The 18,801-nt window shown below is 40.4% G+C and overlaps 1 protein-coding gene across 1 annotated transcript in view; it reads left to right on the forward strand.

The window, feature by feature from the left end:
* The window catches only part of SYNE2 (spectrin repeat containing nuclear envelope protein 2), a 248,849-nt gene that overhangs the window by 158,169 nt on the left and 71,879 nt on the right, over positions 1 to 18,801 (forward strand). Inside the window, exons 66-75 of the mRNA XM_072116513.1 lie at positions 2,719 to 2,901; positions 4,697 to 4,777; positions 5,255 to 5,340; positions 6,610 to 6,769; positions 9,055 to 9,192; positions 9,479 to 9,616; positions 10,792 to 11,001; positions 13,153 to 13,254; positions 14,651 to 14,770; positions 15,485 to 15,685. Coding sequence (XP_071972614.1) covers positions 2,719 to 2,901; positions 4,697 to 4,777; positions 5,255 to 5,340; positions 6,610 to 6,769; positions 9,055 to 9,192; positions 9,479 to 9,616; positions 10,792 to 11,001; positions 13,153 to 13,254; positions 14,651 to 14,770; positions 15,485 to 15,685 — 1,419 coding nt within the window. The remainder of the gene's footprint in view (positions 1 to 2,718; positions 2,902 to 4,696; positions 4,778 to 5,254; positions 5,341 to 6,609; positions 6,770 to 9,054; positions 9,193 to 9,478; positions 9,617 to 10,791; positions 11,002 to 13,152; positions 13,255 to 14,650; positions 14,771 to 15,484; positions 15,686 to 18,801) is intronic.

The following is an 18,801-nucleotide window of genomic DNA, read 5'->3' on the forward strand; positions in this document are numbered from 1 at the left end:
CTCTCGTAAAAGGATTTTTCTATGAAAAACACCAAAAGGGCTGTACCACGTTTATGGTATCACCTATCCACAGAATGGAAGATAACAAGCTGATTGATGACTTCCTACTGATGGGACCCCAGCAGTTCAACTGGTCGCCTGTCGCGCTATACAACTGAATTGGGTGTGTGTTGGAAATTGCTTAGCACAGTACTGAGGTATCTCCGCCTTTCCCATTCACGGGCTATGAGAGAGTCAGAGATACTGTAGCTGAAAGCTGTACTCAGCATTTTTCAACGCTCTTATTCTATTTTATGTAGTGGCAGGACAAATGCTCAACCTGGTGCTCTACTCATTAGTGAGAGTGGGACCCCCCGTCCTCAGAATTGCAGGAAGTCAGTTCTTGTGATAGGGAGGGGTACCAGCAATTAGACCCTCACTAATCAGTTTATTATCTTGTGGATAGGGGATAAAATCTGCTGTGGATATGGGATAACATACAAATTTGGTACAATCTCTTTAAAGAGGACCTGTCCCCAAAATTTTACCACCCTGACTAGCAATGCCTGCTGATAAAGGGTTTAGAAGTCCTCCCCATATAACCCAAAATTAGCGGCCAGTGGGAAACTGTACCTTAATTACAGCCATTTTTCTGATATGCAAATTAGCTTTACTGACTCATGTCTGCTGGTTTTGACTCTTCTTTTTCCTTGGCTGCCAGTGAACCATGCCCCCTTATTTTGAGTGACAACGTATGTGTATTTTCAAATCACTGCCCTGCCACCTTGTACTTAGGGGCTGTCTGCTAATATTCAACTACAGACATCAAAAGCTCTATTTACTTATAGGAAATAATGTGTCAATTATTTTACACGGTGCCTTGTGTTACATTAATGTTATGTGACCACAGTGACAACATTGCAGGTCCTTTAGCCTTCTACCAATAGCAAACTGTACACCATGTATGTGATCACATGAAATCACAGCAACCTCCACAGAGGATAAGGAGGAGTAGAAGTCCATAGAGGCTGCTGTGACTTCATGTCGTCAGATACATGCATGGGGTACAGTTTGCTATTGTTAAGAGGCTAAAAGTACCTATGATTATATAACCCTGGTCACATGACCTGAAATGCTAAATAGTAAGGGGGCATAAGGCATTGGGAGGAGTAGATGAGAGGGGCCGGCCAAGCAGCACACACACCCCTCTGATGCCAGGTAATTTAAGATAAAAGGTGATTTATGTGGATGTAAGCGAAACAATTTTTAGCTAAAAGAAGGGGGTCAGTTAGTCAATAGAGATCTATAGGAACCTATCACTGGCTGTATATGTGCAAATGTGGTGACAGGTTCCTTTTAACCTATAGCCACAGGATGCCAGAAAGGTCAGACAGATGAGGGTCACACATCTGAGACCTGCATTGATCTATAAAAGGACCCCCGAGCATGTGCCCCATAGCTTATTCTGCTGACAGTCAAATTTAGATGTAGTTTCTGTACATTATGAGATGTAGAAACAGCCTAGCTCCTGTTTATTTAACTCTTATTTAATTCTACAGGAGTTATGGCTGAGGCGTGGCTGCAAAAAACTATCATGTATTGATAGTGTGGGGTTAGAAAGATGTGCTATATCCATCACAGATTGTGCCCATTCCTTCATAAAATCTTCATATTTATACATGTTTAGTAGAATTGTACTATAATAGGTACGGTATTTTATCTTGTTATGAAATATATATCTCATGATACTAGATATGGTATTTACTGGGTTATAGTCCATGAAATAACAAATTGTATAGATTAGCTCAAAGTTCTTGCCAGGAATAGTGCACTTTATCACTAATATATGGATATATGTGTGTATGTATACATCTGTGCTTCCCACAACCAAATCCAGGACTTCTCCCCTGCATCTCCCACACTCTGGAATTTTTACCAACATGTGTAAGATTGTCCCCCACTTTCCAAGCTTTCTTTTGTGCCTCCATCAACCTTCCTATATAGATTGTGATCGGGCAGGATCCTCCTTCCACTTGTCTCCTGGTCACTGTAATTTTGTATTTGTACTTCTATCTGTTCTTGTCTTAAAGGAAACCTACCACTTAAAAGTGGTAGTTCTAACCCACAGATGCATGCGAAGTTCCACAGGCGCGAGTGTGCCCGAGAGCTTGTTGACGTCACCGGCTCTCCAGGCACTTCTGAATAAGGCGCACGCACGGTCGCGCGCATGGTGCGCCGTGCTGTACTCTGGTGCGCCGAAACGGATTTTAACATAAAGTATAAATCAGCAATCGGGGGTTTCTTGTATTAATGAAAATATGCTCCGGCACCAGCTCACCCTGAGCTGGTAACATGTATCTGTGGGTTAGAACTACCACTTTTAAGTGGTAGGTTTCCTTTAATGTAATGTATGTGAACCCCTTACTGATTGTACAGCACCAGGGAATTAATAATAATATATACTGTACATTTATATTTATATTACGTAGGTATAGGTATATATATTACTATAGGCATCATAAAATTCTGACTAAGTTCGTGATGAAAGAGTTATTTAAATCCTTACAGTTAGCTTATCAGTAGTTGTTGGGTTTCTTTGATCATTTTCATATACATGAATAAGACCCATCATTGGTTCTTCTAGATATAGTAACCCACCATAACACAGAACCAGAACTCTCTATGGAGGAATTGTATGTTAATAATTGAATGTCACTTAATCCTATATTTTCTTACCAGAAAACATTACAAGAAACAGAAAAGAAAATCAACCTATTGCTGGAAAATAGTGACTACAGACAGCAAGGAAATGGGACAGTACTGGCAGAAGCAGAAACGTTATATCTAAAGTTAAAAGCTCTGAAGAACAGTTTAGAAAATGTACAAGAAATGCTTCAGCTCCGGTCCAACACCAGTGACCAGGTACCATGTCACTTACAATGTCTTGTGAGTAGCATAAATGTATGATTAGAAAGCAAAAGCATTGCCCTTATCTCTAAATGTTTCCTTTCCATGACTGCGATGTCTAGGAAATTTTACTTTCTTTCCTTCCTTTTACTTTCATTTTCCTTCCTCCTTGTTCCTGAATGACAGGTCTCACTGTTAGGACATGCTGCTGTCAATAACTAGTACTTAAGAATTATCTGCCAGTATTTGACTACTGATATATACAGCTCTCTTTTTTTTTTACACGGTGCCTTGTTGGTACAAGAGTTCTCTGCTACATCATTGAGTTCTTCATGTTATGTGAGCAGCATAATGTTATCTAAAGTCCTTTAACCAGTAACATTTGCTTTACCCAGTAACATCAACATCTACCTCATGTATGTATCTGATCACATGAAAGAAATCACACCAGTCTCCAAGGAGGATAGGTAGAGTAGAACAAGGCATGCTCTAATTTCATGTAACCAGATATATATATATGGGGTAGATGTTAATTTTACTAACTAAAGGAACTTAGATGACATCACCCTGATCACATAACGTGCTGAATGGTAAGGGGGAAATGAGAGGGGGAGGAATAGAATGGAGGGGATGGCCAAGCAGGACACGCTTCCTCTGATATCTGGTAGGATAACTTAAAGTTGATTTTTATGGGAATGTGATGGAAACAATTTTTAGCTAAAAGAAGGGTGTCATTTAATTAATAGGACTCTATTAACTAAAAGGGTTTCCCAATAAATAGCTAATATTATGTATTTACAATTCAAATAAATCTATTATTACTGTGGTCAGATCACAAGAATCAGAATACCGGAGTGGCTGTGTAGTGCGGCTTTGGGCACACTGTTGTCACGGTGCTTGGTATGGGGACCGTAGGGCTGACCTACAGCCTGACAGGTCTCCAGCAGGTGGTGTGTGAAAGAAATAGGGAGGGAGAGGCTGATGCAATAGGTTTCTCCCTGGGGCAACCCCTGAGGCGTATGTAGAATGAATTCCTGGATGATGGATGGGGAGCCCGTGCTGGTAAGCAGCCTTATTCAGGGATTAGAGGCAACGTTGTGCAAATCAACTCCCAGTTCTTTATTCAACTTTAAACAAAAGGTAACGGCCAAACGGTAGCAGCAGATTTAGCAAGCTGGTGAGCTGGTGGGAGATAGATGGTCCGCTGGAAGGTTGTTCACTGCCTGGTGGTAACTTCAGGCTGGGGTGGTAGAGATGGAGCTGAGTCCAGAAGGTGGATCTCTGCTCTGGGGCTTAAGTCTCCTGACTTGCCCTAAGGTATAAGGCGATGGCCTGAGGTACCTCTTCTTCCTGGAAGGGTCTGGAAGGCAGCTCTGCGGGACAGAGTCTCTCACACTCTTGACTTTGCAGACTCTCACCATGTGCTCCCGCCCACCAGGGGTTTATATATTCCCTTGGTCAGGTGGTAGCACTCTCCAAACAGCTTCCAGCTTGCTTTACAATATCACAAGAAATATCATTGGTCAATAACATTTGTCATTGTTAACTCAAGTTAACTCTCCAGTACTTAGAGACTTCGTAGAGAGATGATCAGTCTGCCTAACAGCTCCTGACATGGAGAGGGCGCTGTGCGCAACTACAGCATTAGTGATGCATGCCCACCGCTCTATCCACTTCTACAGGAATGACCATGATAGCTGAATACAGGGCTCCATCAGTGCCATAAAAATGAATCACAAATAAGGTGGTCACACATAGGGGTTCACAACAAATATTTCAGTCTGGACTTCAATCTACGTATTTTTTACAGATTCATTTTGGAGTAAAGGAAGAGAAGTTACTGAATTTGTCACCTGTTAGACCTGCCTCTCCTCTGCCGGAGAGGACACAAGTACGATGTGGTTTTCTCAATTGAACATGTCATGTAGTATAGTCAGCACATTACAAATCTGCTGAGCAGTTTGTTGCATAGTTTATAGGAAAAAAATGTATAAAAGTTAATAATTTAAATCTCTGCCCATTCTGGACTAATATCCACACTAATACAGGAAACGCAGTTAATCGATGAGTAAGACTGTCCACTGGACTCATAACAAAAGCAGAATAAATCAAATATCCCTTAAACAAGAACTTTTCTAACAAAACTGTATGTTAAGCTGCTCAGTTCCTCCTGTTCTATTATAAAATACATAGTGGTGAAACATATTCCATAAACATATTTGTATATCAGGTCTAATTGATTATTTCATTTGGAAATCTTCTTAATCTATTCTCCTATTATTTGATTCATGTGAGGCATAGCTGTAAGAAGTAATATAAAATATGAAATATTGTTAGATTTATAATATTTTTATCTGCTTCTTCATAGGTTCTCAGCACAGAAATGATAAATAGGAAACATCCTACTGAAATCACAGTACCACATCAAGAGATCCATGTACCATCACACACAAGGTATTCATAGTACATTTGCTCAGCACATGATCTTTGGGTTGGCACAGTAACAGATGTGATGCTTAATGATGCTTAGCACCTGAATTTAAGGTGTTACGGTATTGCGTCATCCATTTATACAAGATATGGCCAATATGCACCGTGCTAAACTGTGCCCAACACTAGTTTTTTCAGGGTCTCAAATTTGTTTTTGCAAGTCTCAAAATTTCATCTGGAAAACAGACTCCAAATGCCAGGCAGTATTCCTCTTCTATCTTCCACTTGTGTGGAATCCACAATATGTTTGCTATAGAGGATAATACAAACATATTCAAGAGGGAGAGAAAAAAAAAAGAGGATCCAGTCCAGCAGACAAATAGCAGGAGACTAGGTGTTAGGGAAGTCCAACCAACCCGGGGTGCACATCCAGTATATACAGTCAAATGAAGCGGAAAAAAGAGAAAAAAGCGGCACTCACCAGAGTAATGTTAGACACACTTCTTTTATTGCGGCAGAGATAACAGGACAAAGTGAGGAGCTGCCTCGCCAATACAAACATATAACATAGCCTGTATATAAAATGTTAGCCAGGGGAATAACTACAGCGGTAGCAACCATAGCAACTGCTATGGGGCCCGCAGTATCAGGGGCCCCCTGGATCTGTCCTGATGGAGGATGTGCACTATTATATATATATTATATAGCACATTGTAGAGCATAATATGTATATAAAAGTGCACATATTTCACAGTACGCAGCATGAATCAGCAGCTCAGATAACAAATGTTGGGGGAGAGAGAGGGGATAGCAGAATGGAGAGACTAGGGATCACTCATCTCTAATTCCTACTGTGTACTTCCCACATGTGGTCAGTAGGAGGAGTAGGGGGTCCCATTCAGAAGTCTGCTATGGGGCCCTGTCTATCCCAGTTACACCAATACAATAAAAACAGAAATACTTATTTTCTATACAGGCTGTGCTGTGTATTTGTATTATCCACTCTAGCAAACATATTGTGGAGTCCACTTGAATACTGCATGGTGTTCGGAGTCTGAATGGGCACTTGTTTTCTAAATGAAATTTTGAGACTTTTTGATACAATCTCCACCTTGGATCTGAGCATCCTGAAAAGCCTTGTGTCAAGCTCAGATACTTATTATCTGTTGGACATTACTAATCAGACCTTTGGTTTATTCTGGGACTGTGCCGCTCTATTTTTAAAGGTAATGGGTACATTCCGGCACACATATACATATACCATATATATATATATATTTATTATTTCTTTAGGAGTCCAGCCTCAGATGGTCCCTCAACACCAACTAAGCCTCGAAGCAAAACTCCTTTGTCTGTAATTGAAGATATAACCTGGAGCAAGTGGCTCTACCTTCAGAAGGAATTATCATACAGAATGAAGGCAACTTCTTCTAGACATACTAATGAACCAGATGTAAGTTTTGTGGTATAATGTGAACCTGATGTTTTGTACATGAATTGTTCAAGTGAATATAAAAACTTTGTAATACAGGCGGTCCTCGACTTAAGGACACTCAACTTACAGATGACCCCTAGTAACAGACGGACCTCCCTGCCCATCGTGACCTCTGGTTAAGCTCTCTGGATGCTTTACTTTATACTAATCCCACACCTGGGACCAGTGTCTGTAAAAAAGTTTTATTGAAAGCATAAAATCTTAAAAATCCAATTGTCACAGGACAAGAATTTTTTTTATCTTGAATTACACTTATAAAATATACCAGCTCCAACTTGCATCCAAATACAACTTAAGCACAAACCTAAAGAAGCTATACAGTATGTAACCCAGAGAGTGCCTGTATGTATTATCACAAATGACCTTTATCTCCTGTTATCTGTCCTCTCTTGCCTTGCTGCAGAAGGGGAAGAGCAGAATATACTACAGACAAAGGCGATTTCTGGTGCTTCTATAACAATAATAATCTTTATTTATATAGTGCCATCAGATTCTGTAGCACTTTACAAATCATAGGGGACATATATACATATAATATTACATTACAGATTACAAACATTCATATGGAACAATGGGAGTGAGAGTCTATGAGGATGAGGGTGTTGACAGAAGAGGTAAAAGAGCTTGTATAATAGTCCAGCCATTCTTCCAAGGTGAAATAGACTGCAGAGAAGCTTGGTAAATATCTGCTGTTTGCCAGATAACAGACAGGAGATAGGACATAGGATGGATTTGTAAAGAGGGAGTTGACGTTTCATGCAGTTAGCAAGTGTGATAGGCTTGCCTAAAGAGATGGGTTTTAAGGGCACGTGGAGGTTTGGGTATTATTCTGAGAGTCTGGGGAAGGGCATTCCAGAGAATTGGAGCAACTCGGGAGAAGGCCTAAAGACATGCATGAGAGGTTCAAATAAAGGTAGAGATTAATCTAATATCACTGTCAGATCGAAGAGCACAGGAAGGGCAATAGACTGAGATGAGAGAAGAGAGATAGGGGGGTGCAGCATTATTCAGAACTTTGTGGATGAGGGTTATCATTTTAAAGTGAATACGAAAGGAAAGGTAAGGTACCGGAAGGAAAGGGGATTAGTGGGTGTATTGAGCAATTATTTCCTGACAAATGCAATCAATTTTATCCTTAAAGTAGGTGGCCACTGTGGAAATGAGACAGCAGAGCTGAGTGTGTTATTGTGTCTTATATCCATCGCATGACTCTGATCCATCTCATCTCTTTTTTTCTAAGTGTTAGATATATGTGTCTTTTTCTATATGTTCAGAAGCTTCCCCACAGATCCCATGATGCCTTGTGTTCTCTCTTCAATGGAGTGTATAGCCTGTGCTGTGTGAGCACTAAGGGTTAATGGCTGATCTGCACAGATCTGATACTGCCAATGACAAGGTGGGGGAGGGAAGTAGCATGAGGTGCAGAGAGAGACACAGAAAGTTCTATAGAATCACAGACTGGGATGGAGGGACTGATAGGGAACAGGGGAGATCGTGTACCTCACTATTATGTGCAGGAGACATCTGTATCCACAGTCTTGAACACATCCAGTTCTACTTCATACATAGAGAGAGCTCTGTCACATGACCTCCTCTGTGAGCAGTACGCAACAGCCCCTCCCCTCCCATGAATTCGTCTGATAAACAAACTATAAACAAAGTATGGATTCACCGGGCTTATCAGCACATGGAGAGGAAGCAGCTATTGCAGCTCTGAGGTAATCTGAGGGGTATAGCAAAGAATCTACTGCATATAGGTAACAAAGATAATAAGCAAATTTGTTTTACTTTCCAAGAGCTTTTAATGGAAAAAACCTTAACAGTAACTCTTTAAGCTTGTCTTAAACTGTCTTATAGTTGTTGCTTGACTTTTGGAAATATGGGTAATCAGTGGCATATACAGAAATTTAGCTTAGGGAATGGTCCCCCAATTTTTGCACATAATGCATTGTAGCCATGAGACCATACAATGAATCGCAATATCAGAACACACTCCGTAATAAACACAAGACCCTAATGTAATATGGACTGAATCCCCAAATGAATGTATATGCCAGTCCAAACCTTATAGCTAATTCCATCCCCAAATCCTACCAAACCCAAGTTGCAAATGTAATAGTGCCCAGAGGTAAAGAAACCCAAAGGAATAGATTGGCAAGAGAAATATACATTATTTGTGGGATCTGTTATGAATTATCTAGAAAATAAACACTTGCCCCACAAATTGTTTCTTAAAATATTAGGCTGCAAAAGAAGTAAAGATCAGCTTCATATCAAGGATCCCTTCAAGCACAGGGAGATCCTCGTTTGTAGAAGAATCACAGAATTTCCTTACACGACTTAAAGCTTTGAATGAAGAAGCCTCATCGCCCCTCACTTTGGTAAGAACATTGATTTTTGTAAAATATACATTTTACAGTAATATCTTTTTTCAGACAACCATCAAAAATTGTATTAAAATGTAGTCTTCTAGATCTTAGTAATATCACAAAATAGAACTTGAGAATTTGAAGGTATTATATCGCACCGCTATTTAGACCCCATAATATGTACCATGTTCCCTGTTTGCCATGCAGTGTAGTATCTTATACAAGACCAGTCCTTTCTGTACTGGCATCGAAACCTATATGTAATGGTGTAACAAACAATATAAACTTTTATACTTAGGAAAGTGCAAGGAACCTACATGGAGCTCTATTTGTTTGGATGTGTTCAGTGTCCCAGTGGCTGCAGAACATTGAGGAGATGTTAGATCTGGATACCCTAACCAGAGAGGAGACTGCTGCAGAGCTGGTACTATATGAGGTAAATGTTAACTACTTCTAAATATTAAATCCTCATTTTGCTACCTTTATCGGAACCAAACATAATGGGGCTCATTTACTTACCTGTCCGACGGAGTTCACAGTGAAAGTGCATTGTCCGACAAGAATGCACTGTGCCGCGATTCACTAATATCGTGCTCCTGATATCCTACATGTGTCGCTTCCCCACTCAGGTCAGACAAAGTTCACCTACTTTTAAGTGGTGCATGTAAGTGCATTGGATCGCGACACAATTTTTAAGTTAAATCCCGTGCTCTGTCCGAATCAGTCGGATCGTCCGACAGCAAGCACCCCAATTTGTGTCGTATGAAAGCCAGCGCAGCTCTGCCAAAAACGATCGCGTTCGACACAATCCCAGCACAAACACTTGTTAAATACCTGTCAAAGCCGCGCAAATCCCAAAAATGGCGTCCGACGAAAGTGAGCAGCACGACCCTTAGTAAATGAGCCCCAATGTGGGGAATTCATTAAGACTGGCATTTTGTTGCAAACTAAATATGCCCTGGAGAGGCGCTGGTTCTATAGGTATCTCCCACTGCGGCGTGCATTGTCGGCACAATTCCCTAATGAAGCCCCATCCATATCTAAACACAGGGCCCACGAGGTTTGGTCTCGTTTAAACGCACCTCATATCACAAAGAGTTGAGCATTCCCCAATACCGGTGGTTGGCAGATGGAGGGAACTCATCCCTACGCTTCAGGATGAGACGGATTATGATATCTTCATTCCCCATCTCAGGGTTTCCCCCTCAGTTAACAACAGAATGACACAACTTTATATAGCACACAGGCATACCTCATTCCAATATGTTTATTCATAATGGGAATTGACGCCAACACTGCTTGTCCGCGATGCGGCTCCCTTGTGAAGGCATCATGAATCTACCCTAAAATTATAACAGTATCTATACAAAAAAGTACCTACGTTCATATTTCTCCCTGTGAGATATTTTATTGGAGGTCTCATATTCATGTCCTCTTCTGATCTATTCTTAAAGGGGCCTATTCAGCAACAAAGCCATAGTTTTAATGGAGTGTAGTGATCTTACCATTTTATGTATATAGCTCCTAGACAGGCATATGTTTTCCCATGATTGGATTGAAACAAAAACTGTAACTGTTATCTATAAAAATAATATTTTTATGTCTCCTTAGAAACTTAAAGATGATTTACATGCACTTTCAGAGGAAATGGGCTCTAACACCAACATGCTGTTATCACCAATCACCCATGAGGGGGCTCACACCAGCATATTGTCCCAATGTTACAGTGACCTAAGGAAATGGCTCATTCAGATTCATAATACTGCCAAGACCAGATCCAAACGTATGCAAGGAGAACTGCATAAACACAATGTCTATCAGGTAATGCATTTAGTATATTCTTACGCATTTCATTCATTGAACTGTGCTAAACATTATGAAGCTTCCCTTTGCTGGAGAATATGGTGTGTGGGCGAGTTCTGGATCACACCCTTGAGCTACATACAATGCATCTGTGGATTTACCATAGGTGTGTGCAGGATGTTTCATTAGGTTGTGTACCTAAGAGATTGTGCTATAATCATTCTCATTGTCCACATAATATATAAATTAATACTCAGCATATTATTATTTTGTGTGCACCCCTCCCATACTATAAATAGAGCTCCTCTGTACTTGGACGGCATTATAATGTTACAAGGCCGCTTTTCAAATTTATTGTATTTCTTGCATAGTGATACCAGGGCTGTGGAGTCGGTAAACCAAACTTCTCACTCCAGGTCCACCTCCAATTACTCAATTTCCTTACTACAAATCCACCAAAATGATAACAGTCTTCCCAACTGTGACTCCACAGTCCTGTTTTCCTGGTCACTCTAGCATATGCAGCCAAATTCATTTTAACAATAATCCTGGAGCAAGGGTGCGCAGCCCTCAGCCAATGTGCCAAATATGGCTTGTCAAGCCTCCTGTTGGGTCCCTCCCTACCTTGCTGACAGAATCCAATGAGCGTTTCCACCAGTTACGGAAGCGTTCATTGGAGCATGAGGCCAGGTAAGTGCAGCTGAGATCTCCTGTTCCTGACTCCTCTCCTGCTGCTCTGCTTTGTGTCCTAACTCCTGATGCTGGTTGAAAGTGCCAGAGCAGAGTGGCACCAGGAGCAAGAGAGGACCAAGGAGGGGTAAGTACTTGCCAGCTTTTCTGTACTGCTTCCTGGTTCTCTCCTGTCCCTGCCACAGTTCTGCTGTGGACCTGATACTGGTGCATACAAGCAGCACAAGACATAGAGCAGAGTGGCACATGGATGAGAGAAGAAGTTACAGTGTGGTGTAGGGAGGAGAAGAGGAGCCAGAAATAGAGAGGATTTATTTATTTTCTTTTGTCTGTTGTGGGGCCTCCAGTATTTTTCTGCTCTGCAGATCTCCAGTATTATTAATTTGCTATGGGGTCTTCACTATTATTGTCTGCTCTTCATTCAGTATTTAGTTTATGACGTGGTATTTATTGCTGTACTGGGGTGGCGTTATGTGCTGACCTGTGGTTGTTGTGTATTTAGGGTGCTGGTAACTGGTGTGACCCCTTAAAGTTGGGCAATATGACAAAATGGCCCTTGGACCAGTAGATGTTGTTCACCCCTCGCCTAAATCCATACATCAGGAAAAAAACAGGCATTTAAAGAGAAATATAAAAATTTTTACCATTTATTATATATTTATGGAGTCCACGCCCGTCAATTTTATTGCAACTCTGACTTCACCAAAATGGTCATTGAAAGTGAAGAATGGATTTTAAAAATCTGTCCGGGTTCAAGTACTGAACCAAATCCCCCTGGAAACACCTGTGTGAGAGTTAACTCTTTAAATGCTGTTGGCAAAGTCGCCCGCAGTGTTTATTTCAATGAAGCTAGATCACACCAACACTAACCGGCGCTGTGCGCTGCCATAGTAATGTTGGTGCATTCGCTGGTGACTGCAAAATTCAAAAAGCATTTTTAAGACATTTAAAGAGTTAACAAATGCGATAGTTGCCAGCAACGATCACGGGCGTTACCGGCAGTGGTGGTTGAGCTGGACACAAACTTTGGGATGGGTCTCTGACTCCACAGCTCTGAGTGATAGCCTTTGGGATGTGATGTGACTATACTATCCTTATCACTCAGTAATAATAATGATTTATATAGGGGAGCTGTTTGTTGTAGTAAATTAACATATATGCAAGGTTGCATCTTCACTTAGAATTTTGTACTGTACAGTTCCTCTATTGTCCTTCCTGGAAGTGTATAAATAAATTGTCAACTGCATACTACCATTCACAGTGTCAAACATATATCTCAAAAAGTGCTGTCAGACTGTATAGGATCTCCCCATAGATATGAGGCATCATTAAGTCATGCTTTTCTGGGAGAACATGTTCACTGATATAAATTCTTCTAGAAGACTATGCCACATACACGGCGTACATGAAAGGCCCAAAAAATGTGTCTCTGATGTTATGTTTTAATATATCCATTTTTTTCATTATTTGTGATAATAGAATGACATTCGCCAGTTATATGATGTCCTAGTAAAGAAGAAAACTGAACTCGTACAACGACTAAACACCAGAGGGATTTGTGAGTCTGAAAAGCTCATTGAGGTAATAGGCAAATACATAGAACTGTATGGATGGAATGTAAACTCCATAAACCAGTTAATCCAGTTCTATGGAATTTACCCAGGAAAAGTGATCAATACTTAGTTTAATCATTGACTTCCAATGCTGTATCTAACTTATTCCTAGAGGGAAAAACCACTATAAATGAGTTTGTTAGTGCTGCCATCAAGGGGGCAAACAGGGTACTGCTGTAGGTGGCAGTTATTTAATTGGAGATTTAAAACAAAAAATATTTTTATGGCCAAGATTTTCTCTGTATATTTTATCTACCTAAAAAATAAAGTTCTTGTTTATGGTTGTGGCTCTATGCTTGATTTTGATGGAAGATTTTCTTAAATGTGTATAAGGCAAAAAATTGTGCTTTAAAAACCTAACTCTGCTTTTACTCAAGTCTATAAAAAATTAACACTATGCTTACCTTTCTGACACCCCCTGCAGGTCCTCTTATTGCTTTGGATGCTCTGGTGCCTTTTCGGGTCCTTTGGCTTTACTTCCAATACTTCGGCTCCTCTCCAGGTGCAGAATGCTCGAAGAGGACCCAAACAGGCACCGGTGCATCTGAAGCAAGAAGAGGAGCTGCAGGAAACATCGAAAAGGTGAGTACAGTGTTAATTTTTTTTTTATTAAAGGCTTGGCATACTCGGGGCAGGCAGGCTATATACTGGGGGTGGGGTGTGGGCTGGCTATATACTGCAGGGGCTGGCAGACTTTATACTGGGGGGATGGACTGGCTATATACTGCAGAGGCTGGCAGGCTATGTACTGCAGGGACTGGCAGGCTATATAATGGGGGAGTGGGGTCAGGGGCCCTATTTCCATTCGAAAAGTCCACAAATAAGCAGCAATGGCTTCCACTGAGACGAAGAACGCCTGGAGTGTCGTGACATTTCGGAGGGAGTTCCTCCTACCTCAGAACTCCCTCCGAAACGTCACGACATTCTGCTTATGGGAGCCATTGCTGCTTATGTGTGGACTTTTCAAGTGGACTATGGCATCGCTTGCCGAAGTATGGTGATGTATAGTTGCCTTTATGTCTTTTTATGAGTATTATATAAAGAAGAATTGAATAGACTAATGGTCTTATTGGTATCTTTAATATGCTACAGTTTCACAAGGAATGAGAGCCTTGTATAATGAGACCGTTGTTCACACTATACTCTGAAATTGGAGCTTGACATTTTTCATTTGCTTGGCCTCGGGTCGGCTTATACTCGAGTATATACGGTATATAAGGATTTCTTTCTATAGTTTAGAGCTAAATGATTTTACATAGCAGCCAATAATTTTTGCTGGTAAACGTAAAATCATAATTAATGCAAATATAGAAATAAAGGTAAATCTATTTTAAACAAATCTGTCCATATATGGTTTATCCCAGGAAGCTGCGGTGTATGAGAATGAACTTCTGAGCTATGAAAGTCAAGTGTCTTCCCTAAATGAAAGAGGAGAAAAACTTTTCATCCCTATATGTTCCAATCAGGATGTCCACAAATTAGTGGTAAGAATATGTTGATCCTATGTAAAAGATCCTCTTGGTGTGTAGGCAGAAACTAGGGCACTGGTGATATTGAAATGGAGTATTTCAAAGTTAATACATTGTTATTGTAGTGTGAAAATTATTGCCTAATAATAATTTTAAAAAAGGATTTTTTTTTGGTATTGTTCAACTTTCAATTGTATTAAGGGTTCAAACTGCAAGTAAAAGCTTCCTTTAGCTAACGTGGGATAAGTTGGGTTTCCACCATGGTGTCATCATTTAAAGGGGTATAAAAAAAATCTACAGGTGAACTGGAGGGGGCTGTAAAAAAAAAAAGTTGTCGGAGCTGAACTTGCCTGTCTTTGTAAATAAACATGGGCATGACACCAAAGGACGGCGGCACGCAAAACCAGGAGCGCCAGGGAAGGTAAGTACAAGTGTTTTTTAAAGCCCTCCCCCCAACCGACCCCCCAGGCCACCTGTATATTTTTAAATCAACTCAGGCAACCCCTTTAAATGTGTAAAAATGACTATTTCACAGCATTTAAATACAGATATGGGAACAAATAGTTGTCATTGAGAAGTCATTGATAAGTCATTTATTTGTACTCCAATATTACACTCCAGTCATTCTGCTGACAATGACAGCAGTTGAACACACTACTGTAGTGCTTAACATAGATTGTTATATGATTCAGCCTCTATCTCTGGATTGATGGTTATACATTATTCTAGGATGTCCTGGATGATACCTGGAACATTCTTCGGTCCAACCAGGATAAATGTAGCTGTGCGGCTATTAGTAAGTTGCAAGTGGAGGCGCTGCTAGGTGGACTCTCCGAACTGCTGTCTATGGGTAAAGAGAAGATTGAAAAGAGTAAAGAATATCGCAGCCGAAGTAAAGAAAGTCTGAGCGAGCATATAGACAATCACAGGGTATGTATTTTATATAATAGGATTTCATGATATACGGTAATACAAGGCACACAGAAGTTGTAATGTAATTTGCTACCTATAGTATTGACAATCAAGTAAAGACAATTATCTGAATGTGTAATATTAATGCAGTCTTAACCTCTATTAACCCCCAGTACTTATAACATCTTGTGCTATTCTGTATTTTTTTTTTATCATCAAGGGTAAACTGCAAACTTGAGCATAAAAGATTTTCTTTAGCATCATAATAGACTATACATTTCTGGCAGCTCTCCTTTGTTTGCAGCTTTTTCTATGTAAGAATCTCTTCCACCTTGAAGGTCTGGTTCCTGTCCTTGTCTTGGGGTACACCTAGTTTCTTGCCTTTTTACTGTAGTATTAGTGTGTTTAAGCTATATAAAGTAGTCAAGAGCCAACTCAAGCAAACATAGACTATCAACATGTCCTTTCATAGTATAACACCCTGTATATACATATACCGTATATATCCTATATGTATGCAACAAAACCATAGCTTTACCTAGGAGTGCAGTTGAAAATATGGCACGCGATTGACCTGAGACATGTAGTAGCACAATTTGCTTTAAATCAGTGGACCTATGACATGCCTCTATTGATCCGTGTGATTCATGGTGCCCTATGCTGTTCTTAGGATATCCTTTTGTCCACCATGTGCCCAGTGCTGGTGATAAGAAACACAGATTCCATAAATCTAGAAAGAAGGACTCCCAGTTCATAGCGCACCTTGCCCGCACAATATAAACCATCCCGTTAATTGTCCCCACACTGTATTATGTCCCTTTGGTAAAATACCCCACTTATTGTCACACATGACCCTGCATACCGGCTCGTTCCTGTGCAGGAAAGCATTTATAAAGCTTTTCTGATATGTCCCAGCAACTAATAATGCTCTTATTCATTATGTCCCCTCTTTCTGTGACCCCTTCATGATGTTCACATGTCTGCAACCCCTTCTTATAAAGCCCCCTCTCTATGTGCACACCCCTACCAAAGAAAAAAATCAAACATGTTAAACCAGAGGCACTTGCTCATGGATCCAGGCACTGGGACTATGGTAATCTTCTTATATTTGTTATACATGGCCTTCTTCCTTCTAAAATCAAGTTTTCAAATTATGCTAATGTTGCAAGCTGTTCTATAGCAACACAGGCTTTAACAGTGTCTCCCCTACTGCTCCCTTACTACATCCACTCTCCCTATGTGTGATGTAATACTCCTGGAATAGATGAAGTTTCACTACACAGTGGGAGGGGAAACATGCTCCTGCACATTGTAAAAGCCTGTGAAGCAGGATACACCCCCAGAGCACTTCTGCCTCATAATTTTAAAAGTTATATAAAGTATATATAAAGTTTGTATAAGGAAGGAGGCCATAGATAGCAAATAAAAGAAGATAATGACAGTCGCAGTGCCTGAATCTGAGTAAGTGCCCCTGGTTTATCATGCTGGATTTTAATGGTAGTTTTCCTAAAATGCCCACATTGCTTTCGGCCCTCTTTCGGTTGCCTCAGTTTCCCCTATTATGATGCTCCGGAAACATCTTCTTTTCCTGTAAAACATTATATCTATTGTAAACAAATCTGCCTCTTTATTTTAGTCACATTCCCAGATTACTATCACAGTACTATGCTGATACTTCCACAAGTCTTATAGCAATGTATGAGTAAATGCTTTTCCCATACACTACATTACTAAAATAGACAAAGTAACTCAATAGTGTCTTCATGGGTTGTGGACCTTTAACAGCGCATTGAGTGAGACCCCTGTGATAGTGACTAATGAATAATTAGCTTACCGTCTTATGCAGTTTTACCAGTTTACTGTCCTCATTCACCATTGTTGATCTCCCTCCTAATCCCTCAAAATTCTTAACTTGTAACTTGGATTAGGGTTATTTTCACTGAAAGGTGTGGGCAGACTAATAGAGCCACAGCTTAGGCTGCTATTTTTACATTTTCTGGAATTGATTGTGTAATAGAAATAAGACTAGTAAACCATTTCTGAAGAGATCCACATAAATAGGGGAAATACGTGAACCCCTGCAGAGTACTTTATTTGTGTGCTATGTCCTGCATCATCCAAGGATTTTCATCAATTTTATGTTACTGAGATGATGCAGCTTTGCTCCAAGCCCTACTGGTGTATGAAAAGGGGTGATGGGTGAAGTGAAGTAACTTTTTGGATTTTCAAAAATGTGGATTAGATATTAGGGGTTGCTTTTCAAGGAAGCAAAAAAGAGGCATTGGGGCACATTTTCTTACCTGTCCAAAGGAGTTCACCGAAACTACATTGTCCGACGATAATGCACTGTGCCTCTATTCACTAAGATCGTGCGCCCGATATCCAGCAGTTGTCGCTTTCCTGCTCATGTCCGCTGGAGTTCACCTTCTTCTTCCTGGTGCATGTAAGTGCTTGATCGCATGAACACCAGCGCAGCTGTGACACAATCCAATCGGGTGCAACACAATCCCCTGTTAAATACCTGTCACAGATCCACTCTTCTTTTAGCTTTGTATGCCCTGGTTTTAGCAAATAAAAAACGTTTACAATTATGCAAATGAGCCTGAGGGGCTCCTGGCTCCATTGTTTTTTATGGAGCCTGGAGCCCCTCAGGCTGATTTGCATATTTTTTAAAGCATTTTTATTTAAAACAACGGCATAAGCAGCTTAAAAAAAGAGTGGATCCTGCCAGAACGAGTACAGACCTGCATGCAAGTGTGTTTGGTTTACAATCCTTCATCCTGGTGGTAGATGTCCTTTAAGCAGACCACTTGCACTTGTAAAATATCCTTTGCCTCTGGAAGAGTAGATCTGCTGCAGGTTTTGGATGATGAGAATACTTCCATAACTATAAAGAAGGCTCTGTTCACATTAAGGCCATGTTCTATTTTTAAATGGTCACATACTTTTCAACACACATGGTATATATTTAGCATTTATATAATAAAATCGTTTCTTTCTTCACTTGTTCCACAATCCCCAAAGTCCCCAATCCTTACTTACATTTAGACTAAAATCTCCCCTAATATATCTTACTAAAGCTAGACAGAAAGCAGATCACAGCAAATATCACGTGGGGAAGGGGAGGGGAACGG

This window comes from Engystomops pustulosus, chromosome 7 (genome assembly GCF_040894005.1).
Source record: "Engystomops pustulosus chromosome 7, aEngPut4.maternal, whole genome shotgun sequence".
In the NCBI taxonomy this organism is placed as follows: domain Eukaryota; kingdom Metazoa; phylum Chordata; class Amphibia; order Anura; family Leptodactylidae; genus Engystomops; species Engystomops pustulosus.